At 50.1% G+C, this 21,935-nt stretch overlaps 1 protein-coding gene across 8 annotated transcripts; it reads left to right on the top strand.

Moving 5' to 3' along the window:
- Nucleotides 1-605: 605 nt before the first annotated feature.
- On the top strand, nucleotides 606-15,152 carry SPRY4 (sprouty RTK signaling antagonist 4). Of its 8 annotated transcripts, XM_081504764.1 has the most exons (4): nucleotides 1,650-1,819; nucleotides 2,824-2,918; nucleotides 9,969-10,029; nucleotides 10,500-13,680. In XM_081504764.1, the coding sequence occupies exon 4, from the start codon at nucleotides 10,547-10,549 to the stop codon at nucleotides 11,444-11,446; it is 900 nt and encodes a 299-aa protein (XP_081360890.1). In that variant the 5' UTR covers nucleotides 1,650-1,819; nucleotides 2,824-2,918; nucleotides 9,969-10,029; nucleotides 10,500-10,546; the 3' UTR covers nucleotides 11,447-13,680. The 8 variants fall into 8 exon arrangements, 7 of the variants coding, with proteins under 7 accessions (XP_081360888.1, XP_081360886.1, XP_081360890.1 ...); XM_081504766.1 differs by lacking the exons at nucleotides 1,650-1,819; nucleotides 9,969-10,029 and adding an exon at nucleotides 1,846-1,870; XR_014057859.1 differs by lacking the exons at nucleotides 1,650-1,819; nucleotides 9,969-10,029; nucleotides 10,500-13,680 and adding exons at nucleotides 3,905-3,969; nucleotides 4,191-6,158 and having other exon boundaries at nucleotides 2,822-2,918.
- The last annotated feature ends 6,783 nt before the right edge of the window (nucleotides 15,153-21,935 follow it).

The raw sequence follows: 21,935 nt of genomic DNA, 5'->3' as shown, positions 1-21,935 counted from the left end.
GCACTTATTCAAGGGAGACTCAGCCTCAGGAAGGGAACCAGATTCACTCAGTAACCCCCCACTCCGCCCTTCTTTGATATGGACCTTTGACATTTTCTTAAAATTTTTTGTAAACACAGCTTCAAGACCCTTCCCCGCCCCGACGCCCCTACTCTAGACAAAGAGAAGGCCCCTAGCAGGGGTCCTCCTGTTCCCCCGCCCTCTGACTGCTTGAGGTGGGTAGAAATCCCTGGATCTAGGTGTGTCCTCCCCCACCCAGCTCTTAGCCCAGGATCCTGAGGTCGCAGTGTCCCCCGCCCTCCCCCCCCCCCCAGCAACACGGACGGTTCCAACCCAGGTCCGCAGTGGCGTGAAGGTGGCCTTTACCTCCTCTCGCAGGTTGGGAGGGGGTACAGCCCGCGCAGCTGAACCAGCTGCAGCAGTCGCCGCCGCCCTCCATTCATAAAGGAAAAAAAAAAGCAACAACCTCCACCCCTCTTTGTAAAAGAGCGACAGCCCCTGGAGGAGCCAGAGCCAGCCCCAGCAATCACGGGTTAAGTCCTTTTCCGGCCCCCATTCATAAAAAAAGGAACGCGGCGCATGCGCGCGCGGGGTCTCTTGTGCCCACCCATTCATAGAATCGCGAGCGGCGCGCGTGCGCAATGGAGCTCCCTTCCCTCCCATTCATAAAAAAGCCATTTTCCCAGGCAGTGGTTGCAACATCGCCGCGAAGGCAGTGAGAGAGGCTGACAGCGCGGAGCTGGCGCTGCGGAGCGCTGGGAGCCGAGCCGGTTCCTCCGGCCGGCGTCTGCGAGGACAGCGGCGTCCGACCCGCTCGGGTTCGGGGATTTACACAGACGTGGAGCAATGCTTGTGACTCTGCAGCTCCTCAAAGTAAGTCCTCGACCGGTTTCGGGATGTGAAGCTACCCCTCTCTGAGTCGCGACGCGACTCCCCCTCGGTCTGGGGCAAATGGTGCGCTATTTCTCTACGCGCCTCAATGTTCTTTCCCTCTCCCTGCGCCTCCTGGAGCCGCTGCGGTGCGCCGCAGCTCCGTGACGCCCTCGGCTGGGCCAGCTAGGCGCCGGGGGTGCTCACAGCCTGGCACCGGCGTTCCCGACCCCCGGACATTGCCAAGCCGGGCTTTCCCACTCTACCACTCAGAAGCCCCGTGCGTGTCCCGGGAGTTTGCTTCTGGCCTGGCCTCTTTCCGCCTGCCACCACCCACCTCAGGCGCTGGAACAGGCGACTTTGGGCTCCGTGAGGAGCCACCTCTTGGGTCTGGCGGGCGCCCTCGCCCTGGGCGGCTCGCCCACCCTGGGCTCTCTGCCCACGGTGCCAGTCTGCCGTAGATCTCCCCAGCCCGCCGCAGCGGCCTATGCTCGACGGAGGTTTTAGTTTACCCTTCGGAGCCGTGAGGGACTAGGTTTTCTTTCCTTCTCCCTACCCCTCGATGGTCAGCGCAGGGCTGGCCCGGGACTGGGCATTTCTGCTCTATTTGGCCAGACGGTTCCTCGCCATCTGACCTTTGCTCTGTTGCCGCATTTTATGCTGTGCAACTGCCTTGCAGTTGCCTTCCTTTCCCCGGCCTCTGCAGGGGCCGAGGCTCCTTGGCCTCCTCGTGTCCTCCTATCCCCTGGCACCGAATTGTGCCAGGCCCCGAGGCCCCCGGCCGCGCTGGGGCTGTGGTGGGGGCTGAAGGTGCGTTTACATAACGCCGGGCGTGTGGGAGCTGGAGGAAGAGGTTGCATGCGTAGGAGAGATAAGCCTCCCGCCTTCCCTCCTTCCTTCTTGATGGTACCAGCCTTGACATCACGGAGAAGAGAGAAGGACCGAGACGGTACGTTCTGAAAATTCTAAACCGCCGAGGCCTGGGGGGCAGTGAAGCGAGGTAAGGGCAGGTTTGGCCAGCCAGGACAGCTGGAGCTTGGCTCCATCACTGGGGCCAGAGCTGGGGCCAGGGTTGTGCCCAGTTTCCCCTCCCTGCAGACGATCAAAAAGCATTTAGACAGTAGCTGCTCTTGTGCAAGAAGCCAGTTTCTCAATTCTCTTTGATTGGGGGCTGGAGGTTGTGGGCAGAGGAAGCAAGAGAGGTGGAAAATGGTTGCATGGCTAGATGGGCTGAGTGATGAAGGAAAGAAGAGATGGGCTGGAGGGCTGGATGGTGGGCAGAGGGGAGAAATGCTGGCTGCCTCATGCACCAGCTGCTGGATGGGTATCCATTTTGCCAGGCCTGGATGAGGGCAGAAGGCTGCCTTGTCGCCCATTAGGGCTCGGAGAGCACCTCCCCCCCAGGATGATTTGGGAAGAAAGGAAGGGTGTGTGTTCAATGGGATGCCCAGACCCAGCGTGAACCCCCTCTTTCCTGCTTCCAAATCAGTGGCATGATTCTCTCCCCTTTGGGGGTTGGGTAAGAGAAAGTGCCTGTCAGTCTGGTTCACTGACTGAGGAGGCTCTCCAGTGCCTCTGAGCCTCTCAGGGATACAAAGCTGGGAGGTAAGGGCCCAGAGCATTTAGGAAACGTGGGTTTATCAACCTCTTATTAAGCTCGGTCTGTCCTGAGGCCCTACCCAATATTGCACTGGTGATTTCACAATGTTTAGAGTTCCCTGGATCTTAACACAAATGGGACATAAACATTTGAAAATTTCAGTTTTTCCCCTTTGTATGTGCGTATGGGGCAGACTAGGAAAGGGACGGCAGCCATTGACACCCTTCCACCTCTACCTCCCTCCCTCTACCCACCACCCCCTTTCTCTGTCCCCCTCTCTCTCTTTAAGCAGAAGGGTGGGAAAGAAATTGTAGACACATCCAGTATAAAATCAAACTGCCTCTCTTTCCTAGCCCTTGGGAGGGTCCTCACTTGCCAGAAGGCTCTAGATGAATTCTAATATGAACAGTGCACATCCTGACCAACTGAGCTGCATGGCTAGTACAAGGTAGGAGGCATTTTGGTGGTAGATTTGTAAAATCTCCATGATGGACAAATGCTGGTTAGCTCAATGAGGAAGACGTCTCTTGGTTATCTTCCTTTTTAGATTCTTACTCTCTGTTCTGTGGAGAGTAAGTGCTCTCCTGCTCATTCCCACCACCCTTTCTAGTACCCTGTGAAATGGCAACATCTCCTTAGAGCTTCCAAGGGGCTTTGTGGGAGGAAACTGACCACCTGGAACAGAATGATTCCTAGTTAAAGCAGGGCAGAGGCTGAAGACATTTGGAGCTTGCAGATGTCATTTTTGTTTTTATCCTTCCAGAATAGGTGGAGAGACGGCTCTTTGGGATTCCATCCCCCACTCTGGTAAACCTGACAGTGCCTCTGCCCAGAGGTTTAGCTGACTTGAATAACAAATGAAGGCAGCCTTTCAGTGCAAAATTTGAAAGACAGTGATTTTAAAATTACGTGAGGAAAAAACACCCATTAACACTTGCAGAAATGGCCCCTGAGATGTACTGCTCTGGAGCTTAATACTTGGGATCACATGTGTGGCATTCTCTTCCGATTTCTGATGCTGTTAGTCCCTTCATGTCACATCTTCCAGCACCAGGTTTTGGGCCCCCACAAGCCTTTTTCTTTTCCCAGGCCATCCTCTTGGATAGGGCCCAGGTAATGGTACCAGGGTGCTTAGAAAGGAGCCCCTTCTCTTCAGAGAAGGAGTTCAATGTAAAAAGTATGGGATTCAGTTTGTTTCTGCATCCAGAGTTGTCTATCATCTGGCCCCAGCTGAGGTAAAAGTTTCATTGTGAGGAAAACCTCTGGATCTAGGGACAGAATTGAAAATTTTGGATTTGGGATGTCGATATGACTGTGTTTTTAAGGAAGGGGAAAGGCAAGAGTGGAGAAGCTTCCATCACATGGCCAACCTGGAGTTATTGGACAGAAGGGAAAGCAATGACTCACTGGAATATATTTTTACTCTTTCAAAAGAGCCAGAGGAAGAAGGTGATGAAGGGCATCATAATGGAAGACTGTATTACCTCTTCTAGACCAAGGTAGGGAACTGGGTCAGAGCAGATGAGAGGTTAGGAAATATGCTAAACTTGGGCCTTAGTCTCCCCATCTGCAGAATGGGTAGAAAAAACCCCGCCCCCCCCCCCCAAGGGGCCAGGGCCAGCCGAGCAGCTAGCCACATGTGCAGGGCTAGGGCTGTGCCCTTGTTACTAGGGGTGCCTGTTAGGAGGGCCTGGTTGTAAGGAAGCCCCTTCCTCCACAGGAGACGCGAGGTACTTCTTGATGTACAGGATGGAGGATGCAGAGCTCTCAAGGGAGCCACCCTGCAGATCCAGACAGCTGACAAGGCTGGGGATGTATCCGGGACATGTGGCTGGGTTTAAGAGGCTCCACCGTTCAGCTGTGATCATGATTGTTCTTTCCAAGGACAGTCGGTGGAGGAAGCAAGGGCACCAGGGAGGGAGCACAGATGTGCTGGATCTCATGGAGGAGGGAAGGGGCCCTTCTGGGGCAGGTGGCCATTTGCAGAAAAGTGGTTTCCCTTGTCTTTTTCTGGTTGCGGGGAGGGGGAGTCATTTCCTGCCCCATCCCAGGAGTAAGTTAAAACCTATTATTGTAACTCCAGTTCTTAGTGGAGGGTGGTGAGACCAATAAAATTATCTTTGTGCCAATGGGGGGGTCCCTCCCCTGGGGTTTAGGTTCCTGGTCCCCCACCTCCAAACTCTGATGCAGGCCAGGAGTTCCCAAACTGTACCAGTATTTAACAGGCTTCTTCTAGCTCTATTCTTTTCTCACTCTTGACTTCTAATCCCTCTTTAAGGGGATCTGAGCAGACATCAATTATGAGGGGAATACATCAAAGTCAAAATGTGTAGCTGGTTAGAATAGTCCAGAACCAAAAAGTACAGCAAGACCTCTCCAACTCAGCCTTGCACAGGGGCCCTGAAGCGCAGCTGACTGGTTGTGGAAAAAGAAGTTTGGGAACTGATAGCTGAAGATGAGACAAAGTGAGGATAAGCAGCTGTTTTCTTTTGTGATCTCTGACAGGTTATGGCCAGAGGTCAGCTCCTAGTGCTGGTGCTGGAATGGGGCGGGGAGCGGGGGAGAACAAGGATTCTCAGACCCATCCAGCTGCCTAAATGCTTTATTCTCAGCCAAGATGATCTCCCTCTGTAGGGTATAGGGAAGACAAGCTCTGGCTTCCCTCATCCCCCTTACCCCCTTCATTTTTTTAAATGTGTCATGTGGGATCTCAGGATCTTTAGTGAATTGTAGTTCCCTGACCAGGGATTGAACTCTTGTGCCCTGTATTGAGGACATGGAGTCTTAACCACTGGATTACCAGGGAAGTTCCCCCTTTCCTCCCCTTTAAAGTCTTTCTGAAGCAATAATTGGAGCTTAATGAACTGAGATGTTGTCCCAAAGAACCCAAAGGATAGTGGCAGATATAGCAGTGGGCTCTCACGCAGCCTGTTGTTTAGTTGTTCAGTTGCGTCCAATCTTTGCAATGCCATGGACTGACTGCACGCTGCCAGGCTCCTCTGTCCATGGGATTTCCCAGGCAAGAATACTGGAGTAGGTTGCCATTCCCTTCGCCAGAGGATCTTCCTGACCCAGGGATAGAACCCGTGTTTCCTGCATTGCTTAGAGACCTTTTTCTCTGAGCTGTTAAAGGGTTAAACAACCTTCCCTGAAAGCACCTGCTAGGACTGAACGAGGCAGTGCAAAAAGTGCCCCTTCATTCAGAGCTTCTTGTCAGTTTGGCATTAGCTGACCTGTAGGTTTCAAAGTACAGCTGTCAAATTTTCCTAATATTTCCCAACTCCTCTCCCTGGGTTAAGTCCAGGGGAAATGGTGGATGGCTGGAGGTGACATTTAACATGGGTCTTGACTCTTTGCAGCCAGCCTGCACTGAGCTGTGTGTCACCTTGATGCTCAGCCTCTCCCCGCAGGCATCACAGACTACAAATACAGGGCGTTGTGCTCTAGGCTTTTTAATATCCACTGATTGGGTATTCTTTCTTCTGCCTTCCTCTTCCCCTAGCTCCTCCTCTTCCCCACAGACCTGGACCAGGAAGCCACATCCATGAATGTGCCCTGGGGACCCTGAAGTTCAGCTTTACAGGTGGGAGGAGAGGGGATTCCTGCCCACTCTAGGCTTCCGTTTTAGGGGCTGCTTTGTGGTGAGATCCTACAAGTGAGACCCATTCAACCTTAAGAAAACTAAAAATGAAAACACTTAGTAAAATGGGGTTATGTGGAGGACAAAAGGGACAGCAAAGAAAACTGAGTTGGAAGCAAACATGTCTTAAGCACTGACACTTCCTTTAGTGATAGGTTTCAAACCCCTGGCCTCCGCTCTCCACACTGAAAATTCCCCTAACTGGGGGCCAGTCTGACACCAGCCCTGTCTGGCTTCATTTCCAGGCTGGTTGGGTTAACAGCCCGAAGATGGCCTGATGAGGTGCCCCGAGGGCTGATGGCAGACCCGGGAACTGGCCGAGGTTTTAGCTACAAGAGAGTAGTGTACTTTCACGCCCTTCCCTGAATATCCAGAAGTTATTGCAAGTCCAGGCAGCGGGGATGACTGGGTTCAAGTCCTGCCCTGACAACATGCCTGCTCTATGACCCTCCGTTCTTCTGTTTCTTCTTCTGCAAAATAGGTGTTATTCTCCAAAGTGATGGTGAGGATTTAAGGAAAACATCACTGAGGATTTAGCAAAGATCCTGGCACCAAGAAATGTTTCATAAATACCAGATGCTTTCCTAACTATTAATTACTATTAGAAAGTTGGAGTGGAGGTAACCATTTCCTTTCCTCATGCTAATCCATAAGGCCGTCACCTACAACTCCACAGAGGTGCTTCTCTGGCTAAGTGGAGTGCTGGCTTTGTTTCTCTGTCCACGGTCTTCCAAATGGGCCATCAGTCTCCCAAACGGCCTAAAGGAAGCAAAAGCCTCCTCTCTCCTATTTATATTACAAATCTCTTCCTTCCTCGCAGGGGAAACAGAGTACATATTAAACTGCACTTAAGTTCAGCTGGAGGGTAGGTGTGTCCCAGTGAGTAGAGATGGATCTTTGAAACTGAGGAATGGGGAGGTGGGGGTTTGAAACTTCATTTAGCTGTGCTGAAGTGTTATCCAACAGGCTATCGGCAAGTTTTTTTTTTCATGTGAGTCAAATGAATTCAACCATCCTACAGACGGACGGTCCCAGCTAACTGGGAGATGAAGCCTGAGAAGATTGGAGACCTATAGGTCTGAGCCAGCTGCTGGCTTTTGCTGGGCTGTGGCCAGAATGAATCCCGCATCAGTGTAATGATGGGGAAGATGCATTTTAGAATATGCTGGCTGGAGCCATCCAGAGCGTGGCTTGCCCCAGGAGAGCTGAGTTATCAGGGACCCAGCTCCCACCCCTTTGTCTGGCCCTAAGTGCAGACCCAGATGTTGACAGCTGTCTCTGGAGGGTGATGGGAGTGGGGTAATGCCAATATCCTGTCGCCTGCAGCCACTGTCCCCACCCTGGCTTCCTGGTTGGGCTTTTCCATGAATCTGCCTTGTGATTCCAGGGCCTATTAAAATCTCTGAGCATTGCCCATGCCTTTTGCTTGATTCACAGAAAGTGTGCTCGTTTTTTCAAGAATCTCAGGAATAGAATTGGAGGAAGGAGAGTGGGTAATCGGTTTAAGGGAGGGAGTACCCACAGCATGGCAAGTCGCAGCCCTGGTCCTAAGAGATGAAAGCTCAACTACGTGGGGCAATACAGCCTTCAAACTGCCACTGACATTTTGTTGGCAGGACCCTGAGCTTTGTGACCTGAGCTTCTGGTATAAGGGAATCACGTTGTCTTTGTCCGGGGTGGGAGTTCTGGCAGAGGCACCTCTTGGCTGGCGCCAGAGAGTCGTCTCCTGAGCCTCTGTCAGCATTTTCCATTCTTTCGCCTAGTCACACCTTTTCCTCCAGGCAAAGAGCTGGAACCCGGGGCTCCTAACCCTCTTCTTTTGACCCCAAACCCATTTATTCTAGAAGCTCAAGGCTTTGGAATCCCTGCAAAGAACAAAGTGAGCCCACTTGAGCATTCCTGAAGTTCTGTCCCATGACCAGCTTGAGCCTTGGAAAAACCTCCTCTCCCAAAATGCTCAACTGACATCTCCCATCCAGCCCCAACTCCAGGACCCCTAAAGGAGGCTGTCTCGGCAAAGAACGGCTTCTTGGTGGCAGACCTGCCTGACACTGAAGTCAAACTCTGCCATAGGAAAGTCTCCTCTTTGAAGATGATGCTTTCCTGACATGTGGAAGGAACAGAGGCACACATTCTCTGAAATGGGAAAAACTGCACAGAAACACCAGCATCTCTTAAGTAGATAGGGCTGTGGGACCAAAGCCAATAGTTCATGGCCTTTGTGAAGGGGAAATATCAGTTGACTGAGCAATGAACCTTGTAGAAAAGACTTAGTGCTTTTTTCTGCATTTTGCAGTACACAGATGAGAACCCTGGGGATAAGCTCCCTTTCATTCACTTCATGAACTTTGCACCTAGACCAAGCTCTTTATTTCAGTCAGGCTGGAAAGCATCTAAGGAAGTCCTTCCCCAACAACTGAACCATTTCTAATCAAACCATTGTTTCCAAGCAGAGGAAGTATAATGCAGAGTTGTCCTGAATGGCTTTTCTCTCCCTCTCTCTCTTTTTATTCTTTATTATAGACATTGATAAGTATGGATGTGTCACTCAGAGCCAGGTATCCTTCTCCTGTAATTGGAATACTAGGATGACTAGCTGTGGCCCAAGTCTGGAGGGATGCGAGGTTAAAACTGGAAGTGGAAACCTATCCACATCCTCTTCTTAGGTATCACTTTTTTGTTTTTTGTTTTTTTAAGTTTAATTGTTTTTAAGTTGATGTGTTGTATTTTCATTTTTATTCAGTTTAAGAATTTTTCTCATTTTTTTGTCACTGCATGTGGGATCTTATTTCCCCAACCGGGGATCGAATCCCCACCCCCTGCAGTGGAAGCTTGGAGTCTTAACCACTCGACTGCCAGGGAAGTCCCTAGGTATCACCTTTGAGGCAAGATGAACCTAATAGCAGAGGTACGGTGTCCGCTCTCCAAATTAGAACATCATTAGCATCTTGAAAAGGCATTTACTGAAACCCTACCATAGCACATTAATCCAATGTGGTTTGTTTTTTTTTTTCAAAGGTGGTTATGATCTCCTTCTATCTTCACCTTGGCTGTCTGTTCTATCCCCCAGCCACAAGCCTGGTGGAATCTTCCCAGAGTCTAATCTTTCTCTGGGATTCCAAATTGGGCAGAGGTCTTGGCCTCTGCTGCTATTTCTTTAAATTGATCTCCAGCCGAATTCCGAATGTAAAGGTCAGCAGGCGAGGAAATGGCACTTCTAATAGAAAACAATGTGCACTTTCTAAATTTGAACCAAGCCGTTTCCACTCTTTGATTTAAGTGACTTCCTGGGGTTCCGTGTCAGGCACTGCAGTTGAATCTCTGGCCAGTTTCCAACTTAAAATTGCACTCTCTCGGTGAAATTAGAAACTGATCCAGGCTTGGCTTAGCTATTCTAGTAAACAGCATTTAGGCTGAATGTTCAGCTCAGTATTTGGAAATGGGTGAAGTGAGTGCCCCTCGGAGAGAATTTCCCATCCAAGTTGTCAGAGGGCACCTGCCCAGGGGTAATTAGCCACTGGAGGTTGTTGCTCTTAGAAGTAGTGGTAATAAGTTAATATCCTGGGTGTGTAGGCATCAGATGCAGTTCCTCCTTCTCTTGTGACTATCTGAAATAAAGGCTTTTGTTTATCTAGCTGATAAAAACTCCGTGGGAGCACACAGGGACTGACTGTAGTCACTACATCCTCACAGCACAACACTTGGTACTTATTAGTCGTGCTTATTAGTGCTCAGGAAATCTAAACGGTTGCTCTCTGGGATGGTGGTAAATTAAGAGTATGTGCTGTGTGTCAGGCAAGATGCTAGGTCCTGGATATGCATTTTTTCATTTAGTTCTCACAAGAACCCATTTTACAGGTGACAGTACTAAGGCATAGAAGTTAAAGAACCTCATTCACAGCAACACTGCTAGGCAAAGGTGAGAACTTGAACTTGGATCTAATTACAGAGCCTGCGTTTATAACTGCTAAGCTCTGTGTGTCTGAAATCAGAAGCATGTTTCATGGGGATTATAAGAAATGAACCTGGATGGCCCAAGTTTGAGCCCTAGTTCTGCTACTGATGGTTTTGTGTGACTTTGGACAAGTTACTTTGAAGATTAGTTTCCTATAACTAGAAAAGGGGTAATGGTAGTTACGTTCTAGGGTTATTGTGAAAGTTGGTAACATAATACGATGCTTAGAAGAGAACTTGTAAGTGCTAAATAAGTTATTTCTACCACTTAAAATTGTCATTACTGTTAATACTAATCATCTAAGCTTTAATGCTGGGTAGTCCACCAAAGGAATCCTATTTCATTTGGGCTCCCAAGGACCTAGTGGTGGATGGGGGTATTAACAGGCCACCTATTGATGCCTGGAATCCATTCTCTTCCTCCCCCCAACCCAGGGCCCCTAGAAGCCTGTTACTCTGCACATCCCAGGACCTCCGGCCCCATGGAGCCCCCGATCCCACAGAGCGTCCCCTTGACTCCCAGCTCAGTCATGGTCCAGCCCCTACTGGACAACCGTATGGCCCACAGCCGGCTCCAGCACCCTCTCACCATCCTTCCCATCGATCAGATGAAGACCAGCCACGTGGAGAACGACTACATCGACAACCCTGGCCTGGCACCCCACTCTGGCCCCAAGCGGACCCGGGGTGGAGCCTCAGAGCTGGCCCCAACCCCGGCTCGCTGTGACCAGGACGTCACCCACCACTGGATCTCCTTCAGCGGGCGCCCCAGCTCTGTGAGCAGCAGCAGCAGCACATCCTCCGATCAGCGCCTCTTAGACCACATGGCGCCCCCACCCATGACTGATCAGGCCTCCCCGAGGGCTGTGCGCATCCAGCCCAAGGCCATCCACTGCAAGCCGCTGGACCTCAAGGGCCCCGCTGGCCCCCCAGAGCTGGACAAGCACTTCTTGCTGTGCGAGGCCTGCGGGAAGTGTAAGTGCAAGGAGTGCGCGTCCCCCCGGATGTTGCCCTCCTGCTGGGTCTGCAACCAGGAGTGCCTGTGCTCGGCGCAGACGCTGGTCAACTATGGCACCTGCATGTGCCTAGTGCAGGGCATCTTCTACCACTGCACCAACGAGGACGATGAGGGCTCCTGCGCCGACCACCCCTGCTCCTGCTCCCGCTCAAACTGCTGCGCCCGCTGGTCCTTCATGGGCGCCCTGTCCCTGGTGCTGCCCTGTCTGCTCTGCTACCTGCCCGCCACTGGCTGTGTGAAGCTGGCCCAGCGCGGCTATGACCGCCTGCGCCGCCCTGGGTGCCGCTGCAAGCACACGAACAGCGTCATCTGCAAGGCGGCTGCCGGGGACGCCAAGACCAGCAGACCCGACAAGCCTTTCTGACGCTCAGGTTCAAGTACCAGCGCTCCACCCGGAACCCTGGTTCCCTTCTGACACCTGAAAGAGCACCATGGCACAGCCAGAGGTTTTAGCATCCTGAGGCTGACCCTGCTAGTCCGCCCACTCCCCACCCCCAGCTGCTGAAGAAACAGGGACCACCATCACCCACCTCTCTCTTCCCTAAAAGGATGAAGAAGCACTTTGGGGTGGTTTTGTTCAGGATCCTGGAACTTTGCGTGAAACAGACAGTGGCAGGGATGTGGTGTGGTTTGGGGGCGATTTTTCTTTTTCAGAAGATGGAACACATATGTGGACACATATCCGGAAGTTGCAGCTGCTTGAATGCCTTCCTGGTCCTCCTCCCTCGCTTTCTCCCCGCTCTTTTGCATTCTCTCTGGCTGCCTGGGAGGAATCTGAGTGGCCAGGGGACTTGGAAGAAGATGCTTGGAGTCTTACCGTCTGTACCTTCTTCTCCTCCCAGCCTCCACCCCAGCCTGCCCCATCTTGGGGAAGGTGTAGACCCTGGCAATCCCTGTTGTATATACTCGGGAGCCCCCGCCCCTCATTCCTTGCTCCGCCTGGAGCCATGGACGGATTTAGGAACCACTGCACAGTACATTTTCTCCCTTCCAGCTTCCTCACTAACTCTCGGGGGTGTTCCACTCATAATACCGTCCTTCGGCTCTTACTGAGTCACAGACTCACCTGCCTGCTGTGCGCTCCCAGTTCTCTCTACCCAGATCCTTTCCAGAAACTTTACTACGGGTAGAGAAGACCAAGGCAGCAAATTTGAGACCAAATAGCATTTTGCCAATGAGTCTGAGGCTGTGGTCTCTGGATCCAGTCGTTACACGTTTTTATATCAGATACTAACGGTGTTTTAAAAAATAATAATAAAACACTTGCTTCCTTTTGGGCCACCCCCAGGAAGGGCTGATTTCAAAATCTGGGGGGCGAGCAACCTCAAGGAACACAATCCCCCCCTCCCCACCAAGAAGAAGATTTTAACAGCAGAGAAGAGAGGCAGCACCTCGCGCTGGCAGAGTGACGGCTGGGTGTGGGCTTCTTCTCTCCTGATTCTGCTGCTTGCTGTCCTAGCCTTTTGTGTACAGTGTCTGTATCTTTAATGTAAATAGACAGATGATGACAAAAGAGTCTATTTTAGTGTTAGGAGGCCCTGGTGGGGGGGAGTCAGAAGAATGCAGGTGGGGGAAAGATTCTCTGGGGGGCTTCTTGGGATTGAGCCCTGCTTCTGTGCATGGCCACATGAGCCCCTCCCAGCAGCCCCCAAAGACGTAGCAACTCTCTCTCTTTCAAGGTGCTAAAGGACTCAGAAAGCGCAGCTCGTCCGGTTGGTAGGTACTTGTTGCATGCAAAAGCTGTAGTGTGTCTGGTCCTTACTCCCCAGCAATTGTGTGGGGGTTTTGCTTCATGTGGTATTTTGTGCCTCCTCCCCTTTCCCCCTCCCCGCCGTGAGAGAAAGTAGCTTGGGTCAGAAGAGCTACCCCGGGGCGATGTTGGAAGTGTACTAGGCACAGCCTTTGTAGCACTTCCAGTTTGTTCTGTAGGAACAGAACAGCCTCCTGGAAGGAGGCAGGTAGCTGTGATAGTCATGCACCCAGTGCTTCTCAAGGACTTTTGTTTTTCTTCCCTTCTTGAAAACTGGTAGTAACATCTTATGATTTAGAATAAATTAATTGTAACTGTAGGTATTTATTGACTGGAGGAAAGGAGGGGACGGTCTTATTATTTTAGGCTTTATTTATATAACATTTGCTAGCTTGTAAAAGGCGAATATGAAATACTGCATCTGCGTTTTCTAAGGCTGATTCCTGTAGCTACCCTTGCCACAGTTGTCATGGATGTATGGATGTTCTTGCACAAATCAGAGGGAATGATAGAAAAAACACATTCAGCCAACCACTTGTCCTAATTGAATGTATCAGATGTGTACTGAAGGGACTGGAGATGTTTTTCCTCAGAACAGGTGTGCAGAGGTTACCCCCAAAAAGAGAGGGCATACGTCCACTCTGGGAGAGGCCTCAGAACTTTCCCCAAAGCCCCTCGCTCAAATGTCTCCATGGGAAACTTGACCCAGTGGCAAGTTGCACTTTGGTGATCTTTGGTGTTCTACATGCCCATTCTGTGGAGAACTGATTTACATAAGCTGTGTGTACACACACACACACACACACTCTGTGGAGAACTGATTTACATAAGCTGTGTACACACACAAACACACACACACACTCTCTGTGGAGAACTGATTTACATAAGCTGTGTACACACACATACACACACACACATACACACACACACCCCACCCTACCCCTACCCCACCATCTTTACAGAGACCCTTGTTTCCTGGCAAGTAGCCTCCTGAACGCTGACTTTGTGTATATAGTTGTAAACACGGATTTTTCTGGGTTTTGGTTTTCTTTTTTTCCTTCCCCTGCTTTGGCTTATTCTTTTTGGTTTGCATCTAACCTGCTTGGTCGTCTGCAGAACTCTCCGAGTCCCGTGCGCTCAGCTTTTGTTCTCCCAGTTCTGTTGCATAGCAGTCCCTCAGCATGTTTTTCTTGGCAAAAAGAAAAAACAAAACTGGCTTGCATGTGGCCCCCAGGGGCCAGTCAAGGGCCACTGAGTGATCAAGCTCTCAGGAACACGACGCATTTCTGTGGCCACTTCTGGCTGATTGTGTGTCCTGTGACCAACAGCTTGCTTGGCTGGATTATGCCTTCTCATCTTGATCTTTTTAGCAGAGTGCCAGCTGCTTCCCACTAAGGTTCAATCTGGGATGGCTGGTGGTTCTGCCTGGAATGGGGGTGGGATCCACAAGCCTGGGCCCAGGACCCTTGTCCTAAGGGGCCACAGATGCTTCCCCTAGAGGGTGGGTTCGTAAAGGCCCAACACTCCGGCAAGCGCCCTGAGAACTGGGTCTAGGAGAGCCAAGCCTTTCTAGGTAGAAGATGGGGTACAGCAAGGCTCCTCACTGGCCCTGTCTGGGAGGAATGAAGACCAGTCCCTGCTGTTGATACGGGCCCCTTCAGAACTGACAGACGGAAGAGCATCATGTGATGTATCTGGTTCTTTCAGCGCGCTGGAGTCTGCACACATCCCCTCTTGACATCGAGTGAGGCCCGGTTAGATTATGACAAGTCCCAGGTGTGGAAAGTGTGGGTTGGGACCAGGTCCCGTCACCTTCATGCTCTCTGTGCTGCCCCAGGAGGTGTCCGGCGGGGTGCAGGCACCACCACTTTGCACTGTACACATCACTAGGGCATCCTACGAACTTCACTGACCTTCTGGCTTATGCCTTTGGTAAGCATTTTCATGCCCTCTGCTTTTTGTGACAGTCGATGACAAATCTTAAGCTGCCATTTTTGCTGTGGGTAACTCGGTGTGGTGTCTTGCCTTGCTTTCTCTTCTCACTGCCCCACAGTTCAGTTTTGTGTTAAAAACAGAAAAGCTATTCAAGGGTCCCATCCTGGCACATTTTCCCTCTTCACTGTAACCCCTTCTCACCCCACATCAAAAGTTACCACAGAAGGTTTCCTTTGTATAGAATATTTATTTTGAAGCTCTATTTTAATAGTATTTATTTTAGAAAGTCTACTATTGTAAGAGTTCTTCTGTTTGTGAAGAAAAAGCAAGTTAAAAACTGAATGTACTGATCTAGAAAATATATATAAATATATATTGTTAAATATACATAGGACTGCCGTTTCTCGTGTTTGTGTGTTCACACCTCCAACATCCTCACCCAGCAAGGTGTCAAAAGTTTATCAAAGAACACCTGGTGGTTTAGTCGCTAAGTCGTGTCCGATTCTTGCGACCCCACGGACTGGGAACCTACCAGCCTCCTCTGTCCATGGGATTCTCCAGGCAAGAATACTGGAGTGGGTTGCCATTTCCTTCTCGAGGGGATCTTCCTGACCCAGGAATCAAACCCAGGTGTCCTTCAATACAGGCAGATACTTTACTGACTGAGCTACAAGGGAAGCCCCAAAGAACGCCTGCCAAATGGAAATGAGTGACCAGGCTCTGGCAGACAGTGTGGCAGGGGAACAGGGCTTCCTGGCCCTGGTCCTGCCTTGAGGATGACCTTAGAGCCCCTGGAGGAAAGCTTCACTTTCTATTGAAGCTGAATCCTGCCAGGTGCTGCTAAATCCTCTGGCAAGCCCTCTCCTATGCGAGAGTGTATTGGTAACAGATGGATGACTGGGAAGTGGGGGAAGTTCACCTACCTGTCCAATTTATACAAATTCTGCAGCTCTTTTCTTTTCACCATGGTGTTCCCCAAGCAGATTTTCACATATATACCCACACACAGGCTTACAGAAGGCAAACAAAAAAACCTTTGGCAGTTTCCTTATTTTCTCTGGACTGGCGGATACTGTACAAACCCGTCCCCTTGGACTTCCATCTATTAAATGATGTGCCTCTGCCTTTCCAGTACATCTTCCATCTACCCATCTCCCCCATACCACGCAGACACTTATGTCAGAGGATGTAGCTGGGGGGGCGGGGGGAGGCGAGAAGGAGAGACTTGAATTACTTTCATTGCGTATGCCAATCACAAGCCAATCACAAGGAAACTGACTATTATTTTGAAACTGAACACATGCCACCTATTTTAAAGATATTTTTCTGTTAGCCGTAAGGGGTCCAACAATGGTGGACAGAAGAAGCTAGACAGAGAGGTACAGTCTGGAGCCCTGAATCCAGCTCTGGGTTGTCTCTGGGGTCACCAGGGATGGCATATTTCCAGTCTTTGTGAGAGCCTCAGGCTCCTCTTCGAGACATCCAAACCCATCCCAAGGATCCCCTGGTTAACTGCCCAAAAAGGCATAAAGGATGTCCATCCTCCTTGTGGTCTCTGCTCTAGAACTGCTCCAGAATAAAGACAACGCCAGCCTCCCCCTCAGCCAGAACTTGTGGCCTCTCCCACTCCTGGATGATGGCGTCTTCCTTCACTGATGACACTTGGAGGTGGTTTTCCTTTTCCTTGACTCAGTCCCAGTTACTGACACCCAGGCTTTAAGTCTTGGGTGTCTTGATAGGTGGAGATGTGGGGCAGGCCTGCCCCTGGTTTTGTTTCTACAATTAAGAGATTAAAAATAACAGAAACCTATACAGGATGTCGGGTTTGTCTCACCCACCCAAAACCTCTTGAGGAAACAAGCTAAACAAATGTGGCCAGAGAAAAAGTCCTGCCTGTGCCTTCATTGTCTTTCCTCGACTGGCCCTGTTCCTCTTGGCTCCCAGTTATGAAATGACCTGGGGCAATTAATAATGCTTAGAATATAGTGAATGGTTCCTTTTTGCCAAGTCTTGAACATACTTAACTGATACCATTGTTAGTTACCTCTTCAAGATGCAGAAATTGAGAGTCAGAGAAGGAGTTACAGGCCTGTCATGGTTGAAGGGTAGATGGGAAAATGGAGAGCTGAAGGTTTAGCAACTCAATTTGGGGCAGAAGCACAGGATGGACTAAAAAGACTCCCCAGCAACTAAATTTAAAAATAGAGAAGGATTTCAACTCTCTCCACATCCATAACCACACACCTCGTATGATGACGGCACCACAAGCCTCAACTCATCCAAAAAAGAATGGTAAGGACAAGGGGAGGTCCCCATGCTGATGGCAGAAAACAAGAACCTCTTGGACAACTCTTGTCATCAGGCCAGGAGGCGCTGAGCCCCTTCTGTAGCTCCCCAGCTGGCCCCTGCAGCCTGCTGAACCTGCACCTCGAAATGAGCTCAACTTTGCCAAGTTGGGTTGTGAACTCATTGAATGCACCCCGGCAGACAGCTCCGTGCTGGAGGTGTGTGCCAGATGAAAGCCAAGAGGACATTTTTCAGAGCCCTAAGTTTATTCATCGGAACTTTAATAAAACAATATGTCCATGGCCTGGGGCAGGTATAATTTTCATAATTTATGGGTCTCTGAGACAGGAAGAGAGCTCAGGGTTTTATTGTGTTTTGCACGATAAACGGCATTCCAATTGTCTACATGACGTTCCTTAAGGACTGTTGTCTGGCAGGAACACAGGCCTTCTGGAGCCCACCTGGGCCTCAAGGCCCGAGGCAAGGGATAATTATGAATACATCTGTATCTGTTAAGCAGGAGATGATTGAAAAACTCCCTGGTTTCCTTCTGTCATTAGAAGACACTTCCTATGCAGACACCTATATTAACATTTAACTGTTGCAAGGTTGGAACCCTCCTTGCTCCCTTCCTCCCCTACCTTCTCCCTTGGGGCTGCCCTCTTTCTTCCCTGTACCTGCAGAGACTAGGTAACCAGTCTCCTGACTGGCTTCTCTCTCACTGGGCTTCAGGAAGGAGGGAGTGAGTGGCTTCGGACTCCTTGAACAGAAAATCTACCAAGGACAAAACAAGAGAAGAGCTCCAGGTGATGCTCTACTTGGAGTCAGTATTCTAGAAAGCCTTCACAGAGTTACAGAGGTCAAGTGGCCTTAGGAAATCATTACAAAAGCTATTGCTTCTGAGCTGCATTATCATTTACAATCTTGAAAAACAAAGTAGGTTGATATAATCAGTCTCTTTTTATAGATGAGAAACCCCTGAGGCTCAGAGAGAGTAAGTCATTCATCCAAGGCCACACAGCTGATAAGTAGTAGGCCTTCCCCCACAGCCTGTGTACTGAATGCTAAGGGCCTATTCTAACTTTCAAACTCACCCCAAATAGCACCTCTCCTAGGATCCCCGCCACCTCCCCCCACCCCGCCCCCACCCCTCCACCGTGTGCTTCTACAGAAGTCAATAGGATAGGTGGTATTTAAACAAGATTAGATAGACTGATTGAAATTGGACTGGAACCTGGGTCTAAGCACCACTTCACAACACCCCATATAAAATACTGAGGCCCCCTCGATCTCAGGAAGGATGCTGCGTCACCACACGACATGGTAACAACCCTCCCAACATTGCTCTTCGCCAGCCTTTCTCATTTCCTCTGCAATCAAAAGATGAATTGCTTCCCTAACCTGTGGAATTACTTGGTCTGTGGTGGCCAGAGGCAAGAATCTTAACAGGGTGAGGGGGGAGTTTAAGTTGCCCCAGATAATTTAGAAGTGTGGTCTGGTGGCTTTGTGGGCGGGTGGGGCGGCGGTGGCTGTGTGCAGAGAGATGCATACACAGGATTTAAGGGCACAGCCCCCCGCACCCCCCCCCCCAGGCTTCCAGGGGCAAAGCACAAAGAAGGCACAGACCAAGGAGCCACAGTCGCCCGGGTGGATACAGAAGGCAGCAGGGCTGGGGACCCCCATGTTTCTAAGCAGAGCACCTCCCAACCCGAGGCCACTGCTTGACGAGTTTCCAGGCAATGCTCCAGCCAGCCCTGGATTACCAAGGCTCTCTGAGGTGCCGGATCTAATCGGATTAAAGAACTAGTGTCCATCCAGGTGGAGCCGTTTCCCAGAGTGGGCATAGCCAGGGCCTTGGGGCTCTCTGAGAAGTGGCTGCCACTTCCGCAGACCCCTCCCCTTAGGACCATGTGTGGGGAAGAGCAGTTGAGCCTTATGGTCCCACTGCCCAGGGCCTTGCTCTGCCACCTTCTCTCTTGTGACCTTGGGAGGGTCACTGTCCTTCTAACCACAGTTGGCAGGTTTGATGCTGGTTGTGCGCAGCACTAATATAATGTTGTTACTCATTATCTTAGAGGTGGAAACATGGTTCATAGAAGAGTAGAGAATATAAGAACTTGGTCTTTTCTCCTCTTAGCCTCAGAGTCTCCATCTGTAGCCTAGACATATGGATCACATAGGCAAGAAATCACAGACAGTGGCCCACAGTGTTTTCAGAAACTTGGTTGTTATTTGAAAATAACAAATGAAGAGCTTCCAAAGCCAGATCTAAAACTTCTCATGAAAAACAAAAAGCACTGGCTGCTCTGGGCCCCCCATCGCCTGTGGCAGCAGATGGCTGGAGCTGAAACGCAATTAACTACCCTTTGCAAACTGGGCAGGGTCCCCTCGCTCTCGCACAGCATCCCTCCACCCATTTCACAGATCCCCTGCACTGAGTGCCGGTTGGCACTGATCATGGTGTTTGTACCTTGATGTCCCTTAGCCCAACGTTGCTTCTCTTTTTCACATCATCTTCCTGGCTCTCCGTTCCTGATGCCAGCTGGTGTCAAGTCTGACTGGCCTCCTTGGGCAGTTGAACCCAAAACAAGATGTCCCAACCCCCATCTAGAAGGATGCCTACCCTGCAGGCATGTCTCTCAGGCACAGGTGTCAGAGTCATAATCCCAGAAAGGATATCTGAGGTCATGGAAGCTGGAGATTCTTAGCCTAGGATTTGAGGGTGGAGGAGGGGGTAAGCGGAGCCCTTTTTGACACTGTAGATAAATTTCTGTGTGTTTGTGCTTTTTGTCTGAGAGACAGTTTCCAGCTTCTCAGAGGGGTATGTGACCCACTATAGTGTTCAGGATCGCTGGTCCAATCCACCCACTTCCATCATATGGATGAGATCCTGAGAGCAGCTTGTCCAAGTCACACCACAGGTTAGATGCAAAGCCAAGAAGAGGAGCCAGGCTTTCTGTCTTCCTAGGAAGTTGTGGTTTCCAAGCACTTATGTGCCAGTCTATAGTCTCTTCTACCAAAAACTTCCCAAAAGTGATAGTAACAGTAATGATGCTATCAGCACCACACCTCCCCACTCAGTCACACCCTGCTCCTCTCTGATCTTTACTGGGCTCCTTCCTGACACTCCTGCAACATTCAGTGTTGTGATGACCTATTCACATCTGTCTGTTCATAGCCTGTCTGTTCCCCCCCAGTGGATGAGCTCTTGTTCTGAGGCTTCTTGTTCTCAACTTCAGGACCACCTGGCCTTTGTCATGGAGCACTTAGAAACTGTCCACTGTGGTAAAGCAGAAGGTTGCTTGCTGGTGACTGGCAGCACTCCAGAGTCCAGGCCTCTGTCTGCCCCCAGCCACACTCACTGCCCTGAGCTTGGGAATCAGCATTCCCATACACACCACACCCCTTGGGAGGCTTCCAGCACAGCATCTGGCATGTGAGTTCAGTTCAGTTCAGTTCAGTCGCTCAGTCGTGTCCGACTCTTTGCGACCCCATGAATCGCAGCACGCCAGGCCTCTCTGTCCATCACCAACTCCTGGAGTCTACCCAAACCCATGTCCATCGAGTCGGTGATGCCATCCAACCATCTCATCCTCTGTCGTCCTCTTCTCCTCCCGCCCCCAATCCTACCCAGCATTAGGGTCTTTTCCAATGAGTCAACCCTTCGCATGAGGTGCCCAAAGTATTGGAGTTTCAGCTTCAACATCAGACCTTCCAATGAACACCCAGGATTGATCTCTTTTAGGGTGGATTGATTGGATCTCCTTGCAGTCCAAGGGACTCTCAAGAGTCTTCTCCAACACCACAATTCAAAAGCATCAATTCTTCGGCGCTCAGCTTTCTTCACCGTCCAACTCTCACATCCATACATGACCACTGGAAAAACCATAGCCTTGACTAGACGTACTTTTCTTGGCAAAGTAATGTCTCTGCTTTTCAATATGCTATCTAGGTTGGCCATAACCTTCCTTCCGAGGAGTAAGCGTCTTTTAATCTCATGGCTGCAATCACCATCAGCAGTGATTTTGGAGCCCAAAAAAATAAAGTCTGACACTGTTTCCACTGTTTCCCCATCTATTTCCCATGAAGTGATGGGACCAGATGCCATGATCTTAGTTTTCTGAACGTTGAGCTTTAAGCCAACTTTTTCACTCTCCTCTTTCACCTTCATCAAGAGGCTCTTTAGTTCTTCTTCACTTTCTGCCATAAGGGTGGTGTCATCCGCATATCTGAGGTTATTGATATTCCTCCCGGCAATCTTGATTCCAGCTTGTGTTTCTTCCAGCCCAGCGTTTCTCATGATGTACTCTGCATAGAAGTTAAATAAGCAGGGTGACAATATACAGCCTTGATGGACTCCTTTTCCTATTTGGAACCAGTCTGTTGTTCCATGTCCAGTTCTAACTGTTGCTTCCTGACCTGCATACAGGTTTCTCAAGAGACAGGTCAGATGGTCTGGTATTCCCATCTCTTTCAGAATTTTCCACAGTTTCTTGTGATCCACACAGTCAAAGGCTTTGGCATAGTCAATAAAGCAGAAATAGATGTTTTTCTGGAACTCTCTTGCTTTTTCGATGATCCAGCGGATATTGGCAATTTGATCTCTGGTTCCTCTGCCTTTTCTAAAACCAGCTTGAACATCTGGAAGTTCACGGTTCACGTATTACTGAAGCCTGGCTTGGAGAATTTTGAGCATTACTTTACTAGCATGTGAGATGAGTGCAATTGTGCGGTAGTTTGAGCATTCTTTGGCATTGCCTTTCTTTGGGATTGGAACAAAGACTGACCTCTTCCAGTCCTGTGGCCACTGCTGAGTTTTCCAAATTTGCTGGCATATCGAGTGCAGCACTTTCACAGCATGTGAGTAGCAGTCAATAAATAT

Source organism: Giraffa tippelskirchi, chromosome 6 (assembly GCF_054371585.1).
Source record: "Giraffa tippelskirchi isolate mGirTip1 chromosome 6, T2T-mGirTip1v1.2.pri, whole genome shotgun sequence".
Lineage (NCBI taxonomy): Eukaryota > Metazoa > Chordata > Mammalia > Artiodactyla > Giraffidae > Giraffa > Giraffa tippelskirchi.
This window is presented reverse-complemented; position numbering and strand designations above follow the sequence as displayed.

What these genes read in the sequence shown, in the direction of transcription:
- SPRY4 (XM_081504760.1), top strand. Translation starts at nt 1,528, where the DNA reads ATGCTGTGCAACTGCCTTGCAGTTGCCTTCCTTTCCCCGGCCTCTGCA. An exon ending in AAGAGAGAAGGACCGAGACG is followed by an intron (nt 1,820 to 10,499) that starts GTACGTTCTGAA and finishes CCCCCAACCCAG; the next exon opens with GGCCCCTAGAAGCCTGTTAC.